The 18492-nt window shown below is 46.5% G+C and overlaps 1 protein-coding gene across 4 annotated transcripts in view; it reads right to left on the bottom strand.

The window, feature by feature from the left end:
- The window catches only part of PAPLN (papilin, proteoglycan like sulfated glycoprotein), a 53119-nt gene that overhangs the window by 9855 nt on the left and 24772 nt on the right, over positions 1–18492 (bottom strand). Inside the window, exons 6-22 of one of the 4 annotated variants that reach the window (XM_018082357.2) lie at positions 17590–17720; positions 17127–17250; positions 16308–16388; positions 15160–15332; positions 14449–14572; positions 13294–13420; positions 12526–12591; positions 10304–10511; positions 8481–8657; positions 7041–7197; positions 6324–6410; positions 5509–5797; positions 5268–5385; positions 4450–4579; positions 2602–3253; positions 1798–1935; positions 265–392 (exon numbers count right to left, since the gene is read on the bottom strand). In XM_018082357.2, coding sequence (XP_017937846.2) covers positions 265–392; positions 1798–1935; positions 2602–3253; positions 4450–4579; positions 5268–5385; positions 5509–5797; positions 6324–6410; positions 7041–7197; positions 8481–8657; positions 10304–10511; positions 12526–12591; positions 13294–13420; positions 14449–14572; positions 15160–15332; positions 16308–16388; positions 17127–17250; positions 17590–17720 — 2910 coding nt within the window. Of the gene's footprint in view, positions 1–264; positions 393–1797; positions 1936–2601; positions 3254–4449; positions 4580–5267; positions 5389–5508; positions 5798–6323; positions 6411–7040; positions 7198–8480; positions 8658–10303; positions 10512–12525; positions 12592–13293; positions 13421–14448; positions 14573–15159; positions 15333–16307; positions 16389–17126; positions 17251–17589; positions 17721–18492 lie in introns of all 4 variants that reach the window. The other 3 variants (XM_029964178.1, XM_029964180.1, XM_029964179.1) reach the window with 3 other exon arrangements.

Below are 18492 nucleotides of genomic sequence, written 5' to 3' on the forward strand. Positions count from 1 at the left end.
ATTGTACTTACTGTATTATTTCAATAAATTGTTATTCTGACTTATAATCTCTCCTTTGAGTTGGGTTCATTCCCCCTGCTGGTTAACTTTTAAACCAGCACAATGAGAAAACACCACACTAAGAGAGGCCCTACTGCTTCCACACTCCCTCTTGCCAGTGGAGAAAGTTTGCTCCTGCAGCTGGCTTTACTGAGCCTGTGGTCAATAACCATTAATGAGGAGCCCTGGAGCTAATTCTCTGGTGTTAAGCAGAAGATAATTCACCTGTGATCTGTAACTGAATCTGTCGGCTCTCTGTCTTCTTCGCATCAGAAGTGAGGCATGTGTACATCCCAGCATCCTCTGGCTTGACGTGGCTGATCACCAAGGAGCTGTCAGACTGGTAGGTGTGCCTGCAACACGTGCAAGGATTGACTGCCTCTGCCTGGCCACCGGCAGCAACTGGCCGAGGCAGAGCAGCCCTTCGTGCTGATGTTACATAAACCATCACCATGTAGTGCCCTCACTGGCTTAGAAAAAAACAAAACCCTGCTGACCACAGAGGGGTCACGGGCAGGGGAAATAACTGTGCCAGAAAGGAGGTCAGGAATAAAGAAGAAACTGAGATGGGAAAACAGGGAACTGCTTTCAGTAATCCTCTCCCATGAGGAGGCAAACTGCCCTCCCAGGGAGGAGCTTGAGTCCCAGCAGTCAACTGCAAACAGAAAAGCATAACTGGGCTTTTCTTAACTGTAATTTTCATAACACAAAGGGACTGACTGGCTCCAAACTCTTGCTGGAAACAGACCTCCCAGGAAAAACAGGTTTAAAATGAGTTTAAAAAAAAACCTGATGTGCCAGAAACTTCCAGCCGCAGGAACTCTGGGTTATTTGGCTGTAGGTTTCACCCTGGATTAGTGACTTCGTGCTGCCCAAAGATGAATTCAAGAGAGACATTTTTCTGCATCGCTACCCACATGTCAGCTTCCACTAGTGCCTTGTTATGGGACAGCACTTGCTCTGCCCATAACTCTAGCCAACATCTCATTACTGGTGCAGACTGTACCTGTTTCTTCTATGTGCAGAACAGGTGGACAGTTCATGCTCTTAGGTCAATACACGGGCCTTTTTATTTCTTAAAAAAAAAGGGGGGATGAATAACGTGTGGCAGTTTTGGCTGGGATAGTGTTAATTTTCTTCAGAGTAGCTAGTATATGGCTGTGTTTTGGATTCGTGCTGAAAACAGTGTTGATGTTTTCATTTTCATGCTGAGCAGTATTTACACTAAGTCAAGGCCTTTTCTGCTTCTCACCCCACCCCACCAGCCAGTGTGCGGGGGGTGCACAAGGATTTGGAAGGGGACACGGTTGTGACAGCTAACTCTGACAGACCAAAGGGATATTCCATACAATATGACATCATGCTCAGCATGTAAAACTGGGGGAAGGAGGGAGAAGGAGGGGCCACTCAGAGAGATGGCATTTGTCTTCCAAAGTCACTGTTGTGTGTGATGGAGTCCTGCTCTCCTGGGGATGGCTGAACACCTGCCTGCCCATGGGAAGTGGTGAATGAATTCCTTGTTTTGCTTTCACCTGCAGCTTTTGCTTTACCTTTTAAACTGTCTTTATTTCAACCCACGAGTTTTCTCACTTCTATCCTTCCGATTCTCTCCCCCATCTCACCAGGGGTGAGTGAGTGGCTGCATGGGGCTTAGTTGCCAACTGGGGTGAAACCGTGACAGTCCTTTTCGGATTGCATATTTGGCACTCTGCCCAGCAAGGAGCCCATCTGCTCTACAATGAAGGGAGCTGAGCTCACCTGTCAGAGGAGACTGGTCGGCTGTTCTTCATCCACTCCACTCTGGAGAGCGGGGACATGCCTGTTTTGCAGACCAGCTGGATGTTTTGTCCCACAACTGCTGTCACAAGAGAGGGCTTGGCTTCCTCCAAGATTGTTCTGAAAGAGAAAGTGATTCTATTGGCACTTTGGCTGCCCTCCTTTGTGTCCTCTAATCTGACTCTTGATGAGTTACAACCACAAGACAAAGCATGACCAGCTGCCCTTTCTCCTGGAAGAGAGTCCTGCAACCCCTCTCTTCTGAACAAATGAAGTTCAGCTCAGCAGACGGACACAGATCCAGTGCAGACATGTTTAGATCTTGCTCTATGCATTCCTGATTTTCAGGGTAATACTGACTGGATCCTGACCCAAACTCTGCATCTTAAAGTCTTCCATAGAACAACTCATTGCTACTTTATGCAGTGCTGAGATAAAGGCTCTGAAGTCAAAGAGTCAGCTAAATTTGTTGGTCAGAACAAGGAAAACACCTATGGATTCTCATTTACTGCGTAAGAAGGCCTCCCAGACAAAGACTCCAGGATTCTGCAATTGTTTCACACACCATACTGAAGTGCTGTCAGAGACCAGGGAGAGTGCAAGGAAAAAGATAGCAGGTAACTCCAGGGCCTGAATAACAATATCAAGGGGTCATATGTATAGCTAATCCATCACATGGTATTCCCAGATAGCTGGTCCCAATGGGGTAACACTTTAACTTCAGAGAAAGCTGCACTGATGCTTCACAATCATCTGGCAGAAAAGGGTGGAGGTAAAAATCATCACCTGTGCAGAGCCTGTGCTGGGAACAAGTCTGCAGACTCCTGGTGCCCAAATCCCTCCGTCATGGAAACACCTGCTCCAAAAGCCTTATGCCACTGCTTGCCTTCACGGGGCAGCACCTGCTGGCCACTGCTGCTCTGGATCTCTGAGGGCCCAGGTACTGCTGTTTCCCGCAAGTGCAGCTGGCTCAGGCTGTCCAACCTGCTTTGCCGTGTGTTCCAGCGCTGGCTCTCCAATATACCAGTCCTTGGCAAGGACTCTGACAGCACCTCACTTCTCCAGCTGTCCTGTCTGCGGCTGCCTTGTGTAGGGTTTGAAGCCCCATAGGTTCTTCCTTCTTGGCTGTGACTTGCAAACTGTCTTGTGAGTGATTGCTGCTGACCCTCAGCAGCCCCTGTAGGAGAGTAGGAGCCAGTCTGCTGGCGCTGCAGGGCTCCTGTGCCAGAAGAGGGCTGGTGCTCCAGACGACTGACCCCCACAGAGTTGTGGCACACTCTCATGCACTCCTCTTCCGAGGCAAAGCTGTTTTTATTGCCATGACAGCCACCATACCAAAATCGGTTGCACTTGCCAACAACACTCACAAAGTACCAGCGAGTGGTCCAGTTTGTGCAGGGGCCATGAGCACTGGGCAGCAGGCATATCACAGGGTACGCTACCAAAAGGAGCACAACAGAGGGAGATGTGAGGGTCACAAAGCACAAAGGTCCAGCTGCTTCAAGCCACCTATCTAGATGACCTGATGTGGGCAGAGGGCAGGTGGAAAAGTAGGACATCTGGGTTTTGCAGCCAGCTCTGCTTTGAAATTGGGCGGCAGCTCACATTTTCCTTTTTGCGTCAGTTTTGTCTCTGACTGAAGAACCACCATCCTCAAAGACATTTCTGAATCTAGATACCAGACAGATGTTTCACAGCCTTCTTTAGGGAATTGTGCAACTGCAAGGCTGCCTCTGGGGCTTCCTCTTCCTGGCTACCATTTGCACATTTCCAGCCCACAAAGTGAGAAGATTAGACCCAGTTGTGAAGACTCATGCACTACAGAAAACCCCCCTCCCCACCCCACATTGCTATAAAGAAGAGCACAGCCCAATGTGTCTACAAACCCAGCACTGCTCTGAGTCACATGCTGACAAACACTGGAGGCAGGGCTCTGACTGAGGGGTCCTTTGCGAAGCTGTGTTTCAGCAGAGAGGATCCAGAGAGCTTCCCCCTTCCCCATGACAGCCCCACAGGATTGGCCACAAAGCAATGTGTCTGCTGCAGCAACAGGGCAAGGAAATGCAGGAGCAATATGCCTGCAGAGGGTACAACTGGGCACTAAAGGAACAGAGATGCTTTTGCCCAGTAGTTCTAGCACCCTTATAGCACAGCAGGCACTTGATTGAACTTTGCTGGCTAAAGGCATGCACACAACCCTGAGCAATCCCTCCATCCTGATGTAGCTCTCATTTCACCCCTGCCCATGAGCTGTTTGAAGGCTGAGAATGGCCCTGATTCCTCAGAGGGGCCCTACTTCTCCTAAACCTCGGAAAATAATTTGGGGCACACCAGGCTGCATCAGGGTTTCTTCTCAGGGCCAAACAGCTCCCCAGTAGTCCTACACACAAACACACTTCTGTCCAACTATCAGCAGAAGATCAGAATTTTTGCTGTAGCTGACAGAACTGAACCTTCTGGCTGCTTTTCTACACTCCCTCCAATTTTATGCTGCCCCAGCCAACAGGTAGAATTTATTTTCAAAGATATAATTTACTACATTTTACAGGGAGCAGAGCCTCTACACAGGAAGCTTGCATGTGCTCCTGAACTCTTTTCTGTGTTTCTAAACCAAGAAGCCAAAGCATCACTTACGGTGGTTGGGCCTATTGAGACATCCTTCCCCTCGAGGACCTGAAGCTGAAGCGACATTGTCAAAACAGCAGCCGTACATGGAACTGCGGCACTCGCCCGAGGGATGCTGCTGGGACAAGGCTTGGCTTGCCTTAGAGACAGGAATTGAAAGCCAAAATTTATCATGCTTACATGAGAACAGTACCACATGCAAGGCACCGTGTCCAAGCTGTCAGCTGCAGAAGGCCAGCTGTTAGAGGCACCACTATTTGTTTGTTTGCCTCCTAGAGGCTTTCATGCTGGGAAGGGGTGGGGAACTTGGCTGTTAGCCATGGAGCCAGGGCTTCACTTCTCTGCAAGACAAACCTAAGCAGCCCAGCAGCCAGACAGTTTTTTCTGCTGGCTCCAACAAGAACCCCAAGCTATGAGAGGGATTATCTCCCTGCCTTCAATTAATCTGCAGAGTTGACAAACAAAGACAATTAATAGCGGCCATGTTTTCCCCATTTTTTTATCCTAGAAATTGGATGGCAATTTCATGACTGACAGAAATTGGATTATTCAGGATTATTCAATCAGTTCTACATAGGATGGTCTTCTTCTCAGACATCTCCCCACCACCCACTCTGTTCCCTGCTTATAGAGGATCACAGGTGGATGCTCCAGATTGAATAGGAGTGAGGCAGGCCAAAAGGCTTGATGCCATGCCTGGAGTATTGATTCTTCAGCATTACTAGCAGAGATGAAGCCCAACAGAAACCCACAAGTGAGTCACCAGGGTCAAATCTGAATTTTTGTATCTGATGAACTCCAAAATTGCAAAGAGCTTTTGTACTTACTGTTGGAGTGGCCACAGTGGGATGATTTTGGCTCATTCGAATGTCACGGTAATATTGTGGGCATCCCATGTTGTTTGGACCCTGGGCAGCTGAAACTCCATCAGGGCAGCACCCATACCTACTGACAGAAGGGCTGCAGTAATACCTTACCTGCCCAGCTCAACAGGCACAGGCTATAAATTTCAGGAAGCCCCCAGGAAAGGCAATGCCTCCCTGCTCAGGCCTATCTACTTCCAACTACCTGTTTTGGTGACAGGTGCTGAAAGGGCAGCCTCTCCCCAAAGGGCCTGAAGCTGGAGTGTGCCCATCTGGACAGCAGCCATGTGGGCTCTGGTGACAGTCCCGAGAGCCAGGCCCTGCAGTGGGGTCCTGAGAGAAGCCGAGCTGATGGGAACCCGATAAATGTGACTGGGGTTCCCAGCGAACAGCAAACAAGTTCATGCCATGGTCCTTGGTGGATGGAATGTGGTGATTCCCAGAGGTACTGTGGATCATGGTGTTCCCAGGGAGCATCCTTTCATCACCAGAATCTGGGGAGAGAACTCATTAAAGTATGTAGGTGAGCATCAAAATCTGGTCAGTTTTCCTCATCTCTGCTCTTTCACCTGCCCAAGGCTATGTGACAGGCTTTTCTGCATCACCTGAATGTGTGTCTTCTGGCCAGCCCTTCCAGATATGGTTGTCCTGAGGGTCTTTGCTCACTGCCCTGACCATTCTTTCTGCTGTCCCATGAAAAAGCACCTGTCATGTTACTGTGATCCCTTCACATCATCCTTTCTTCTTCCTACGATCTGCTTTGGGCACCATTTCTCTCAGCCACGACCTAAGTCATGCTGACAGAACTCAGGATCTATATGCATGTCTTCTGCATGGATATATTCAAATACTGCTCACTGTTGGTGTAAAAGAATCTATATTTTATCCCTGGATCCATGAATTTATAGAAGCCCATGAAAAGAATTAGAGAAATGAATAAAGGGAGGATCCTGTCCCCTACCACACCCTATTCCAAGTCCCCCATCATCAAAAACCCAAATTAAGAAAATTTTTCCAAACCTGGGGCGTGGCCGTTTGGGTTGTAACGTGTCAGCAAGGACTGGCGAGTGACATCATATCCCATAGTGTCCTGCATACTGGGGACCTCTGCAAAGAGAGACATACACAAAATGAGTGCAGTTAGTCCAGCATATTCTCTAATAATTGCAAATACATCCAGTAGTCAGCAGGAGACGAAAGTAGATGAAAATGTTTCTCTTCTCCTGGAACAGCTGCTCAGCAGCAATTAGATTCAATTGGACTGTCAGAACAAGTGACCTACAACGGGCAGGCAGACAAAAGTCAGCATTTGAGCTCTAATGTGAAGACTAGACACAGACAGCAAGCAAAATATTCTGAAGAGTTGTGACTTCTTTATAGTTGGTCCAATGAGGGATGAGAGTTTGCTATAGTTTTTAGCTACTGAGCCTGCTCAGGTTACCATCCTTCTAGACTGGGAGTCCTGGGGTCAGTCTGCAGCACACACTGGATGAGCCATCACAGAATACTGAATTCAAAATGAATACACACCAGTTTTGTTCCCAAGCCTGTTGCATACATTTCAAACAGCACAGGTACTGGGACTCCGAAGATGCTTTGTGCACATAACCATGGCAAACTCAAAGGATGGAGACAGGCAGGCAAGAAGATGAGAACATAAGCTGATGCAGAGCTGTGAATTTCTATTCCTAAAAAAAAGCATCTTGGGAAAAGCTAGTGTGCAGCAATACCACTCACGCTGTGGCAGGTAGCAGGGCTGCATGTTGCAGCTACCCAGGGTGGCTGGTTTCTCTGGCTGGCTGGCTTTGCATATCTCAGGACTGTAGAATTTGGAGTCACCGTCAGCACAGATGACTTGGCGTGTCCGGATGCCTGAATCGCAGCTCTTGGAACACTTGGGCACAGAGACAAGGCAGTGAGCAGGCAGCAGAGGCTGAATGCAGAAACCCCACAGACCAGAAGTGTGGAACGGCTGCATGAATAGCTGCAGGCTGAGCACAGCTTCCTCCACCAAGACAAAGCAAACAATATTTCAGCTGGATTCATCTAAACAATTAGAAAATCGTACTTTAAACCATGTTACCATTTTACCTGAGCCATGCTCAGCCTGTAACATCCAGATGAGCTGCTGTTACCCACAGTGATATGTCATGGAGCTTGAGTGAATTATTTCAGCCTGAAGGCACCTCAGTTCTCTGGGGACCCACCAGCTGTGAGGGGGGTCAGTTTTGAACTATTCATTCTAGAGCAACAATATACAACTGGAAAGCAAACTGGTGGCTTTCTTGTAAGCAGCTAACTGGAGTTCACCTCACTGGAAACTGTGGATGAGGAGGGAGCAACGAGCAGTGGCTCGGGGGAGGGGATAGTATGATGTACTTGTGTAACACACCCAGCTCATGGCAAGCTCCACAAACATTGGGAGAGTATTGCTCTCTTATTTAGAGGCAGATAGGAGCCCTTCCAAAAAATAGAAAGTGAGGGGAAAATCAGATTAAGGCATGCAACTTCTTTAGCTGTTACTAAAACTTGGCCTATATCTCATGAATAACCAGATGTAACACATTTTAACTCAGAACTAGTTGGTCTGGCTAGCACAGAAATGAAAAAGCATGTTTGGAAGTCACCTGATGCATTGGATCTACCTGTATCTCCACCCCCTGGCACTTTTCCCAGGTTGAACACAGTCTGGCTTCCTCCACAAAGACAAATCCATTGGAAGCACAGTTTATCTGAATAATTACAAAAATGTACTTTAAACGATATCACCAAATGCAATGGTAATCCCCAAATGCTCCAGCCTTGAAGCCTGGAGCTCTAAGCTGAACTTGGCCAGAGAGCTTCTTCTGCTGATCACAGAGATGGAGCAAAGAACTGTGAATAAGCAGCAAGACTGGACTGTTTCAGTTTATTGGCTGCATTTTGCCACTGTCACTGAAACTATAATCTGCCCCTCAGAAGGATTTATTTTTGTAGCAGCTGCATACCAAGCAGGCGGCAGATTAACTGGAGCATTACCCGTGCCAGTTACAACGCGACTGTGAGCCAAGGGGCTGGTAATGAGGCAGTACATGCTCCCAGCCTCAGCCAATGTGCAGGCTGCAAGGATCAAAGCTTGTTGTGAGGAGCACAACAATATAATCAGGAATATCTGAACCATGAAAGTGCGGTGCTCACCAGACCCCAGTCTCCAACGTGCCAGCCAATTTCCTGGATGCAGTTCTCCCTAAGGCAGGGCTGGGTGGCCGATGGCTTTGGCTCCATTAGACAAGCAAAGTCCTGAGCCTGAGAGCCCTGCTGTGTCTTGCAGGTGATGGTCCGGGTCTGGACTCCTTCCCCGCAGCTGGCTGAACACTGCAGAAAGGGGACCCAAAAATTACAAAGATGCACCTTGTTTCCTCCTGCAATTCAGGGCCATTCTCTCTAATATTAGGGCAGAACACCATTTTGAGATTGCCTAAAAAACCAGCTATCATTAAAATCATCTTCTGGGGTGGGAGTTAGCAGAATAGTTGTTTATGCTGCAGAAGAGACAATAAGGCATGGGAGCATGGGATAGGGCCTGGGACATCTGGAAGTCACTGGATGATTTTGGCCTATGAACAATAGGATATGAACAATACACGGTAGAAAATATCTGGAAACTCATATTATTTACACCTGATTAAAATCAGCCACGGTAAAGAATTCTAGAGAAGATAAAAGATTAGGTTCTTATACTGCTCATGTCTTTTACCTAAAGACCTTGTGCTCCATTTTTACGATGTGAAGCTGGGACACAGCTTCTATACTGGTAACTGATTTGTGACATTTTCAATGCCCTCTTAAATTCACAGTGGTGTTTCCAGGAATCCAGCCTACTTCTCCATGAATTACCAAGTTCTCTAACAGAGAGGATTAACTTGGAGACAGTCTGAATTACTTTAGATGAGTTTCCCAGCTGTGTTTCAGCCATTCATTTACTAGATTGACCTTTTATCTCTGAGAGTACATGTAACACAGTCGCTTTTGAGAACCTCAAAATGACTCACTTAGGAATCCGTTTGTAAGAACTTCCCCAAACAGTGCTCTTACTCCAGAATCCTAAAGTCACACCTGGAATCTCACAAAAGGAAAAAAAATATATAAAAAAGGACTTCCCAGTCTAGGGACTTCCCATGCCTCAAAGTTGCATTTTGTGCTGCTGCACTACTCAAAGTACCACCACAAGATTGTAAGTCAAATGTTACAAGTGTGCATGTCCTTCTTCTAAAAGAGGAAAATTCACTAGTGCTTTATGGACTAAGTAGATACTCCCTTTACTTTCTAAGCCCTTGGAACATAAGATGCCTTCTAAAAACCTGGCTGGCTTCACTGAGCATATACAATTTGAACTGTTTCCAATGCTGTAGATATAAATGCACACAGGCATAAAAAATGCACCATGTGGCTGTGTTTGGAGAAGCCCTGTGCAGACACACAGAAAACAGCAGGTCACCAATGTTACAAGAGTACCTTGCTTACCGACTCTTGTGACTGAAGTACTGCTGTCCTGGGCTTGTACTGCTGAGGCAGCAATATGGAAATCAACAGCACAGGCAGGAGCCAGGAGCTCCTGTTTTACAGAGGAGGGAGCGTTACTGCACATCCTTGGCTGATGGACAGCAGCTCTCCTGCCCACTCTCTGCCTTCACCAGGCCTGGCTCAGAAACCCAGCCAGTGCTGGGTCTGGTGAGTTTGATAAAAACACAGCAGTGTGGAAAGGATTGGCAGACCAGAATAGAAACAATATGCAATGAGAAGTGCAGAGGCACAGGGGCATGCACAGTTTTGAGGAACAGGGACGTGTGCATAGGAGGGCATAGGAGGGCTGCAGGGACAAGTCCTATACCTCTGCACGCCACCTGTCCAGGGACACACATTTTTTATAGTCCCAGAAAAGAAGCCTGGCTCTTTATCCCCAAGCTTTGGTACATCCTCCTGCAGGAGGTGCCAAGAGGCTGTTACCCACACCCCCTCACCTCTGACCAGGGCCCCGTGCTCCAGGTGGCACACTCTCTCACATTGCAGGGCTGGCTGCTGCGAGGCTGCTGGGCAAAGGCCATGCACTCAGCATTATCCACCACCCCTTGCGAGCTCTGGCCATCAAAGGCCACGCAGTAAACGGAGCGAGTCTGGGTGCCCCCACCACAGGTAGCTGAGCAGGATCCCCACTCTCCTGTTTTCCACCTGCAGGTCACAGAATCAAGAAAAAAAAAAAAAGTAAGCCCAGCTAAACTGCCTCTAGGCACAGAGGAGGTCAGTGCCAAATTCCTGTAGAAATCAAACAGGGAAAATGTCCCTTTGCAGAACAGAGTCAGAAGTGAGTTCCCATTTGACCAAGTGCCACTCAGCTTAATTGGTAATGCAGAGCATGAATGCCACTCCATAGACATATCCAAGCTACAAAACACTTGTTTCTCTGGAAGTGCAGAGTTCTCCCAAAAAGAGAAGATTTCTCTCCATGGCTTTTGGTCTCCTGATATCCGCAAAAATGTCATGCCTGGAATAAAACGTCAAAGAAAAATAAAGAAAAAAACCAAAGAAAACAATCCACGTCAACTAAAAGAAAAGCAATCCACACCAGCCCAACTATACATTATCAGAATCAGTAAAACCAAGGCAAGCCCTCACTCTGCCTGCAAACCATGCCACACACTCTCAGAAGTGCTTGTTAACTTTTCACTGAGAGCCAGTAGAAGGCTGGTTTATTCCTCCATTGCTCAAATTCTCTAACAGTACACATAGAAAAAAGCCCCCAAAAATGTAAATAGATTTTGTCCTGTATTTGATTGCTAAAGCTGCTGTAGAAGTGATACACCCTTGCTAGGAGAAGGGGGAATGTCCACCAAACAATCTGTTTGGATGCTAAAATCTCTGCCTGTGGCTGCTTCAGTGCCTCAGAGCTGCCCAGGCAGCTGGGAGCACAGCCTAACATGAGGTGGCTTCAGGGACAATATGATGTTTCATCCCTGACTCCAGTGTGCTGTGCAGTCAAAAGGCGCTGGTTGTGTAGGGGGAGCATCGTGGTGATCTGTGTGCCAGCTGCTATATCCCCTTGCAGTCAGATAAGCCCCAGCCAGGGAGTGAAGGCAGTTCATGTTTTCTTCCCTAGCATTCCAGCTACTTCCCTAGTCTGGCCCTTGCCACACCTACACTGAGTTTCAGCCAGCCAATTCACATTCACATCCTAACAGGAACTCCACAGTAAACTTGGCCACATTCACCTCCATAGATGCCCTTCTTTATTGCTAAAGATGCAAACATCAGGTCAAAACTGAATGGCCTTTCCTATAAAATAGGAAAGGGAACAAATACAGCCATTAGAAGCCACACAGCGGTGTGGTTGCAGGGTTTATAACAAATTAAATGATTAAGATTTTTCAAAAGCTCCAACGGTAATAACACCCCACCCCAACTGTTTTCTGCCTCCTGTAAAGCAAATGTACAGTTTTAGAAACACTGTATCAATCAGATGCACTCACCTACAGCTTCCTTCAATTCCAAGTCGAGACATCTCTGACATCTGTTTAATTTTCTTTGTAAGACAAGGTCAACAACCATAAGGCTGGGACTCTTATCAGAGGGCAAAAATTGCAAGTCCTAAGCTATTAGCAGCTTGCTGGGAGACAACTGTTTTGCTTTTGATGCTTTTAACTTCTCATATCTCAGTGTACATTATTGTATCTGTCATATCCTGGTACTCATCACAGTTTATAGGCTCTTTTCTGCCTGCTGTAGGGCCCATGCCAAAGAAAGAAGAGCTTTTAAGAAACTGTAGCTTTTGCTATGGCATGTTAGCATCCTGGCCAATGTTTCAATTGCTCAATCCATCATGCTCTCTTTTCATTTATGTTTTTATTTATCTTGATAAATAAATTTTAAAAGTCTTCCAGAACCTCTTTACTCTGATTCCAGAGAAAAAACAAGTTATCATAATAAGCAGCCAGATATGAAGAACTTGTCCCCTTTTCAGTTCCATAAGAATAAAGTTAGCAGAGGCATGTGCAACCACCTAAGCAAAGCTGCCAGCCAGCACCCTCCACCATCCTTTTCACTGGCAAGAATCAAAAGCGAAACAACACCCACTGCTACCACCAGTGCCAAAGAGGAAAGCCCCCATGGATTCATTGGGCAATTAAGAGGAGAGCAGAAGAGAGCAGCTGCCTTCCTGTGCTTTCTGTAACTTCCTTCTCCTCGTTACCTCTTCATCTGAGAGCTCCGTGCTCCACTCTGACTCCAGGCTTGCGGCAGATAGACGTAAGAAGTCCTTTATACACAGAACAAAGGATTTAAAGAACTTAAAACAAGTAACTACAGGTTAACATATTAATGTATTCAGGAATGCTCCGAGGTGCCCTCTCATGCACACAAGCGCTCTCAGAGGCCTCCGCTGCACCCACCAGATACACAGAGAGATCCACAGCTAAGGCTCCGGTTATAGCTCTGGATGCCCATGTAAGAGCCAAGTGAAGCCAACTGTAAGGCTATGCCAACAAGGGACAAGGTGGAAATGGCTGAGTGAAGGGGTTTGAAAATGCTAGAGAATGAAAAAACTCCAGGATTCATCCCTTTCCAAGAGCAAGGACACTGGGAATGCAGAAATTACTTAAAATGACACCAGCTCTGACCTTCTACTGTGTCTTTGCAGGCTCCAGCTCAAGAAAACAAAACCCAGAGAATTTGTTTCATATCTCCTACGTGGGCTAGAAGACTTTCCATACTTTGGAAAACAGATTTAATTTAGTCTATAAAATGAACACAGAATATATTAAGACCTCTTCTTGTGCACACAGAAATGCTTATCACAGTGCTATCACCCCCATCCTTTGTCTTGGGCTTTCTCTAAGAAGCGAAACACTTCTTTGGAGAGAGCCATGCTGGAGGGTAGAAGTGAGCATGTCATTCCTTTTCTCAGTTCCAAAGCACCTCAGGAAGAAGTCAGAGTTCAGAAGAAGGAAAGAAATCGTACCGTTTTGTCTGGGGACAAGGCTGATGACCACATGTCCGGTTATTGTCTGGTTGTGGTTTATTCCTGCACATATAGTCCGGATAAATTTCATTGTCTATGGTACAAAACACCAGCCGGGATTGGAAACCTACAGTACAAGCAAGAGCGTATCTGATCAACACAAGCTACCCAGGACTAGGTTTACAATGCATTAGGATTGGCAAGACAAGTTTCTAAACTCGGGTAGAATCTGCGCCTGTCCCAGCCATTTTGGAAAAGAACCAGGTGTAGTTCTTTGTCTCTGACAATATGTACAAATGATGCCTTCCCACGGCACAGGAATCTACTGGAAGGGCAAGGGAAACAATGTAATTCTGTGTAGCTGAGGGAATTTTCCTGTTATATTACAGATTGAGACTCACAAGGGAAGTGCCATACCCATATGTTGCTCATGAAGGAACCCCGCAAGATGCATGCAGTATACAGCTGAAGAACTGGGAGGGGGAGGTCCTTCTGTTAGACTTAAAAGGCCAGTCTTGTGAAGACTGGATATGGGAATAAAACTTGCAGCTCTTCATGCTTCCTACAGGATATGAGTGCCCAGGCAAATACAGTCTCAGCACCTATAGACAAAATATACTAATCAGCTGGAGAGGGTTTTTTTTGTTTGATTGGTGATTTTGTTTTTTCTTTTAAGCTTGAAATCCATAATGTTCATGGAAGAATCTGTAAACTGAACATGACATGACATTCCAGTGTCTGACAGTCCTCCTGGAGAGAGGGCATCTTCCAGGCTGTGGTCAAGAAGAATGATGTGATTTAGTACTGTAGGTCAGATCAGTTTGGAGAGGACCTCTAAAGTGGTTGAAAAGACCACGAAGAGCCAAAGCAAAACAAAACAAAGGCTATCTATGAAGATTCTTAACAGGTTGTAATAATAGTCTAGGACTAGGACTAGGGCATGGAAAATAATACAAGACAAGGCATGGGACACAGTCCTGTTGTGACTCCATGCATGACCCTTCCTTGACAAAACCTTAGCTGCCCCCTGCAGATACCTATGCTGCCTTCCAGCAGAAGACTGCTGGGAAGCAGCTGCAGAGGGCAGCACACTGTCTGCAGGGTGTGGATATAAACTCCACACCAGCTGCCAGCGACCAGGTCCTCTCTTCTTACCTCCTCCACATTCAGAGCTGCATTCACTCCAGGAACTGTAGCTCCAGCTGTAACTCGTGGCCTGTCCTTGCAGGGGCAGGTAATACTCGTACTGTACCCCTGTGTTTGGCTCCTGGCTGATGAGCTGTGAAAGCATGGGAGGAAGTCAGGGGAATAACACTTTTCCTCTCCACAGAATTTCTCCACCATGTCTGAGGGTTTGAGCTGACTTGCACCCCTCCCATTCAAGAAGCACTGTATTTTCTTCTTGCCTTCTATCATACTCTGGAGAGCACTATTTTTCAGAGAAGGGTGTCTTCATCCCTCTTGGCTTCAGAAAATCCAGCTGCCCTTGTAACAGTGAGTACCTTTCCTGCCCTACAGAACAGTTTAACAGGCAGCGTCCTGGAGCCTGTCCCTGCCCCAACACTGCTTGGTCCTGACTCTCACCCCCCTTAAAGTCAGCGTCTAGGAGAATAGGCAGGAAACCAACACTGAGCCTTGCCTTGCTCATTTGTGGGCAATAGAACCAGAGCAGCAATTTGTGCTGTTTCTGAAAGAAGACCACCTTGGTCTAGCTTGAGGGCCTACAGCCTTGTAAGATTCCCAGGAGCCCCATCACTTCACCAGTTTTTCCCACATGGTATCCACCAGTGCACTGCCACTGCACAAATCGAGCACTGCTATGCAAAGAGATCAGAGCATCAGCAGGGAGCAGGCACAGCTGCTTACCTCAATGACGAGGGGTTCTGTGGTGGGACCACGGGCATGGAGGAGCTCTGGGGCCAGATCACCCTCCAAGCCCCGGTCGTAGTGCAGAACCGTGCTGGCCACCTGCAGCGCCCGGCTGAAGTCGATTGTCCAGTGCCCGTTCAGGTAATACTCCCCTCGCACGTTCTTAACAGCTGGGCAAACCCACACCCCAGAGAGAGAGGATCATAAGAATTCCACCGGGATGCTCATGCTTTCACTCAACACTGTGTCACAAGCAAATGAAGGTGACCATCGTCCTCCAACAATGCTGTCCTCCCATATGGCTCTCTTGCCAGAAGCTGCTCCACATTCAGACAGTGGTTCTTGCCAGCTTTGCTGCAGACCAAGCACTTTTTTGCTGAACAGACAAATGCCTCCAGCATGTTCCTGCCCTGCCTCTGCATTCCCCACTGTGCTAGGGCACAGTCTTTGTCCTGCTTGCTGTTAAGATGTGGGATTCACATCCCACTGCCTCTACACCACTAACTAGTTCATCAGATATTCTCTTCAAAAAACAAAGATGGGTGCTGCATCCAGTTTTCTACAAAGGAAAACATCACCAGACTGATTTGTCCAAAGCACTGGGTGATGGAAGAGTCAGAATGCAGATGAGTATCTGCTTTCTCCACTGGAATTTCCTTAGCCCTGTCCAGAAAGCTAGGCGAGGACATTTCTCTCTCCTTTTTGCCCGCACATGACCAGAACCTGAGGTTGTACAAATGCCCAAAAGAAATCTATGGAGAAAAGAATCCCACTCCAAACTTTTGGATGGCAGGAGTAGTTAGGGTTTACATTCACCAAACAACAGAACTCATAGCCAAATTTTGTTATATCAACTAGACTCCTTGTAAGTTTCCGGGCAGGAAGTCTCAGTGTGGGTATTTTTATTCCCCACTTAACAGCAAGATCTCCACAGGACAGTAAGGAGATAAATGTGAAGCTCTGAGTTGTGCTTCAGTAACAGTTCAAGATCACTCAGTATTCAGATCCTGATGTCCAGAGAGTTTTCCCCCTCTGCCATATCAAACCCTCAAGACAAACATCCCAAAGTCCATACCTCAAAACCAGATTTTAATATAATGGCTGGAATCCAAACGGACTGACACAGATTCTGATGTAAGTCTTACCTAGAAAGTTCCTGCTGGGCATAACCTCCTTAACTTGGATGCTTGTGGCTCCCATAGGGATGATAAAGATTTGATTGTAACCTGAAAAAAAAAAAAAAGGGAATTATTCAATATCTGTCTGTGGATGCCACACAGCCACTCTTCTGTGCCAAAGATGCTCACAGTTTTGTTGGTGCCTGAAAAGCATGAGCTTTTTGCAGGTGGCTTGAAGCATTTCCACTGTCATTTTGACTGCATTCTGGGTAGTTTCACCCTACATCATCCACAGGTCATGTGTGTAAAAAATTCCTCAGAAAAGTAAGCACAGGGGTCAGAGCATATTCTATTTTTTAGATTTTAAAATCTTCGGAATGTCGGCAAGCATCATATTGGAGTTCAACACAGAGAGATGTGACCACAAATGTACTTGTTATCTTGAAATCTTTCAAAATTGGCCAAATGCAGCAGATGCAGTCCCATTTCTAGCCTTGCACTAATCCTGGTGGGGTTCTCAAGATACTGGACAGTCTTACAAAGGCAGTACATAGCTGTGTTCTTATGGTACATTTACAGCACCTGCTTGAGAGGGAGCAGGGAAAGACACCAGCATCACGGCAAGAGCTTCTGTATGTACAGAGATTAAGGACGTGATTCCCAGGATAAGGCCATCAGTACATTTTCTGATGCTAAGGCCACACACCATACAGACATTTCAAGTGAACATCCAAGCATGCCTACAATTATCACATGAACAGGTGTCCCCACCAGCCCTTGTAGCAGTTGACTTTCAGTTTAAATCTCTCCTTCTCACCTGCCCAAACCACCTAGGATCATCTGTACCTTTGGGGAGGCTGGTCACATCAAAAGTGCCCTTCACACCATAGCAGGTGCTGCCATCTCCTCCACACTGCAGGCACTTGTCCTCCTTCTTGTCAGATTGCAGCATATTATCACAGCCAACAGCCTGTCAGAGCACAGGAGCATTAATATGAATAAACCATAATGACAGAGAAAATAAAAAAAATGGCCAAATGTTGGACAGATCTAATAAGAAAGCCTGAATGTATGAAGTCTGTGAAGTCAAGATAGGGCAGAGAAAGAATTGACAGAGAAAGGACAGGGCTGATATCTACTATTTCACATCCAGAGACAGATAAATGCTGTCCACATGCTCCTCAGTACCTTGAAAGCTGAATGATTCACCTTTTCTCATGCTATTATGAAAGGTCAAGTAGAACAAAGGGAAGCAACAGAAAGACTGACAGACCCAATGACGAATGAAGGAAGCAGCAAGATGACTAACCTGACAAACACCCTCTACACAGATGTCCCGTTTGCCAGGTTCACAGGTAGTCCCATCAACCACAGTTTCCTTGTGCCTGTAGTAGAAGTTCTCTCCCTTGGGAATACAGTTTAACTCACACTTATTGGGTGCTGGCAGGAGACAAAAAACAAACATTATATTATAGCTTGATAACACATCAGAAACCTAGTTTTAGATCACAGGAGCAGAAACAGAGGGGTGGACTGATATTAAGTGGCAGATATTGAACAAATTTCTGGGTCACAAACCGCTGGAGGCTGCAAAAATACCCTGGTAAAGTCCCACTGTATGCAATCGTTTCCTCAGGGGACATTGGTTCAGGCAGATATTTGGTTACTCTTAGTAAGATTGTTCTTATGCTCCCTTGGAGTACAAGGCTTTCTAGAATGAGAACAAGTGCTGACACAGAACTGTTAACAACCAACAAAACCCCCCTTTAAATCCATCTTAAAATCCCTCATAATTTGTTAACAAACTGTGAATGATACCATATCAAAGCTCAGAGCAAGGACCCCCCGGTTCTCACACCTGCCTTCTGAGTTAGTTCCTCAAGAAAGCAATTGAAGAGATGTCATATTTTCTGAAGCACTCATTAATTATATGCATTTGTTTCTTCTGTGCCCTACCAATATTCTTTTGCCAATATTGGAAAATACAGCAGAACTTCTACTCCTCTAATACTTCAGAACATACTGCAAGCAGTTCCAGATTTCTTTAGCAATGTTTCTGAAAGAATGGTTGTTACAAGAGACAAGTATATATTGCTGCAATGCTGCCTCCTGGCCCATGCATCCAGTGCCTTTGTGACAGCAATGCCTTGCTGCTGGCAAAAAGATTTTTTCCATGCCACTCCCTGCCCCACACTCCAACTGAGAAAGTATC

Source organism: Manacus vitellinus, unplaced genomic scaffold (genome assembly GCF_001715985.3).
Source record: "Manacus vitellinus isolate BGI_N305 unplaced genomic scaffold, ASM171598v3 scaffold_6_pilon, whole genome shotgun sequence".
NCBI classification, from domain to species: Eukaryota; Metazoa; Chordata; class Aves; order Passeriformes; family Pipridae; genus Manacus; species Manacus vitellinus.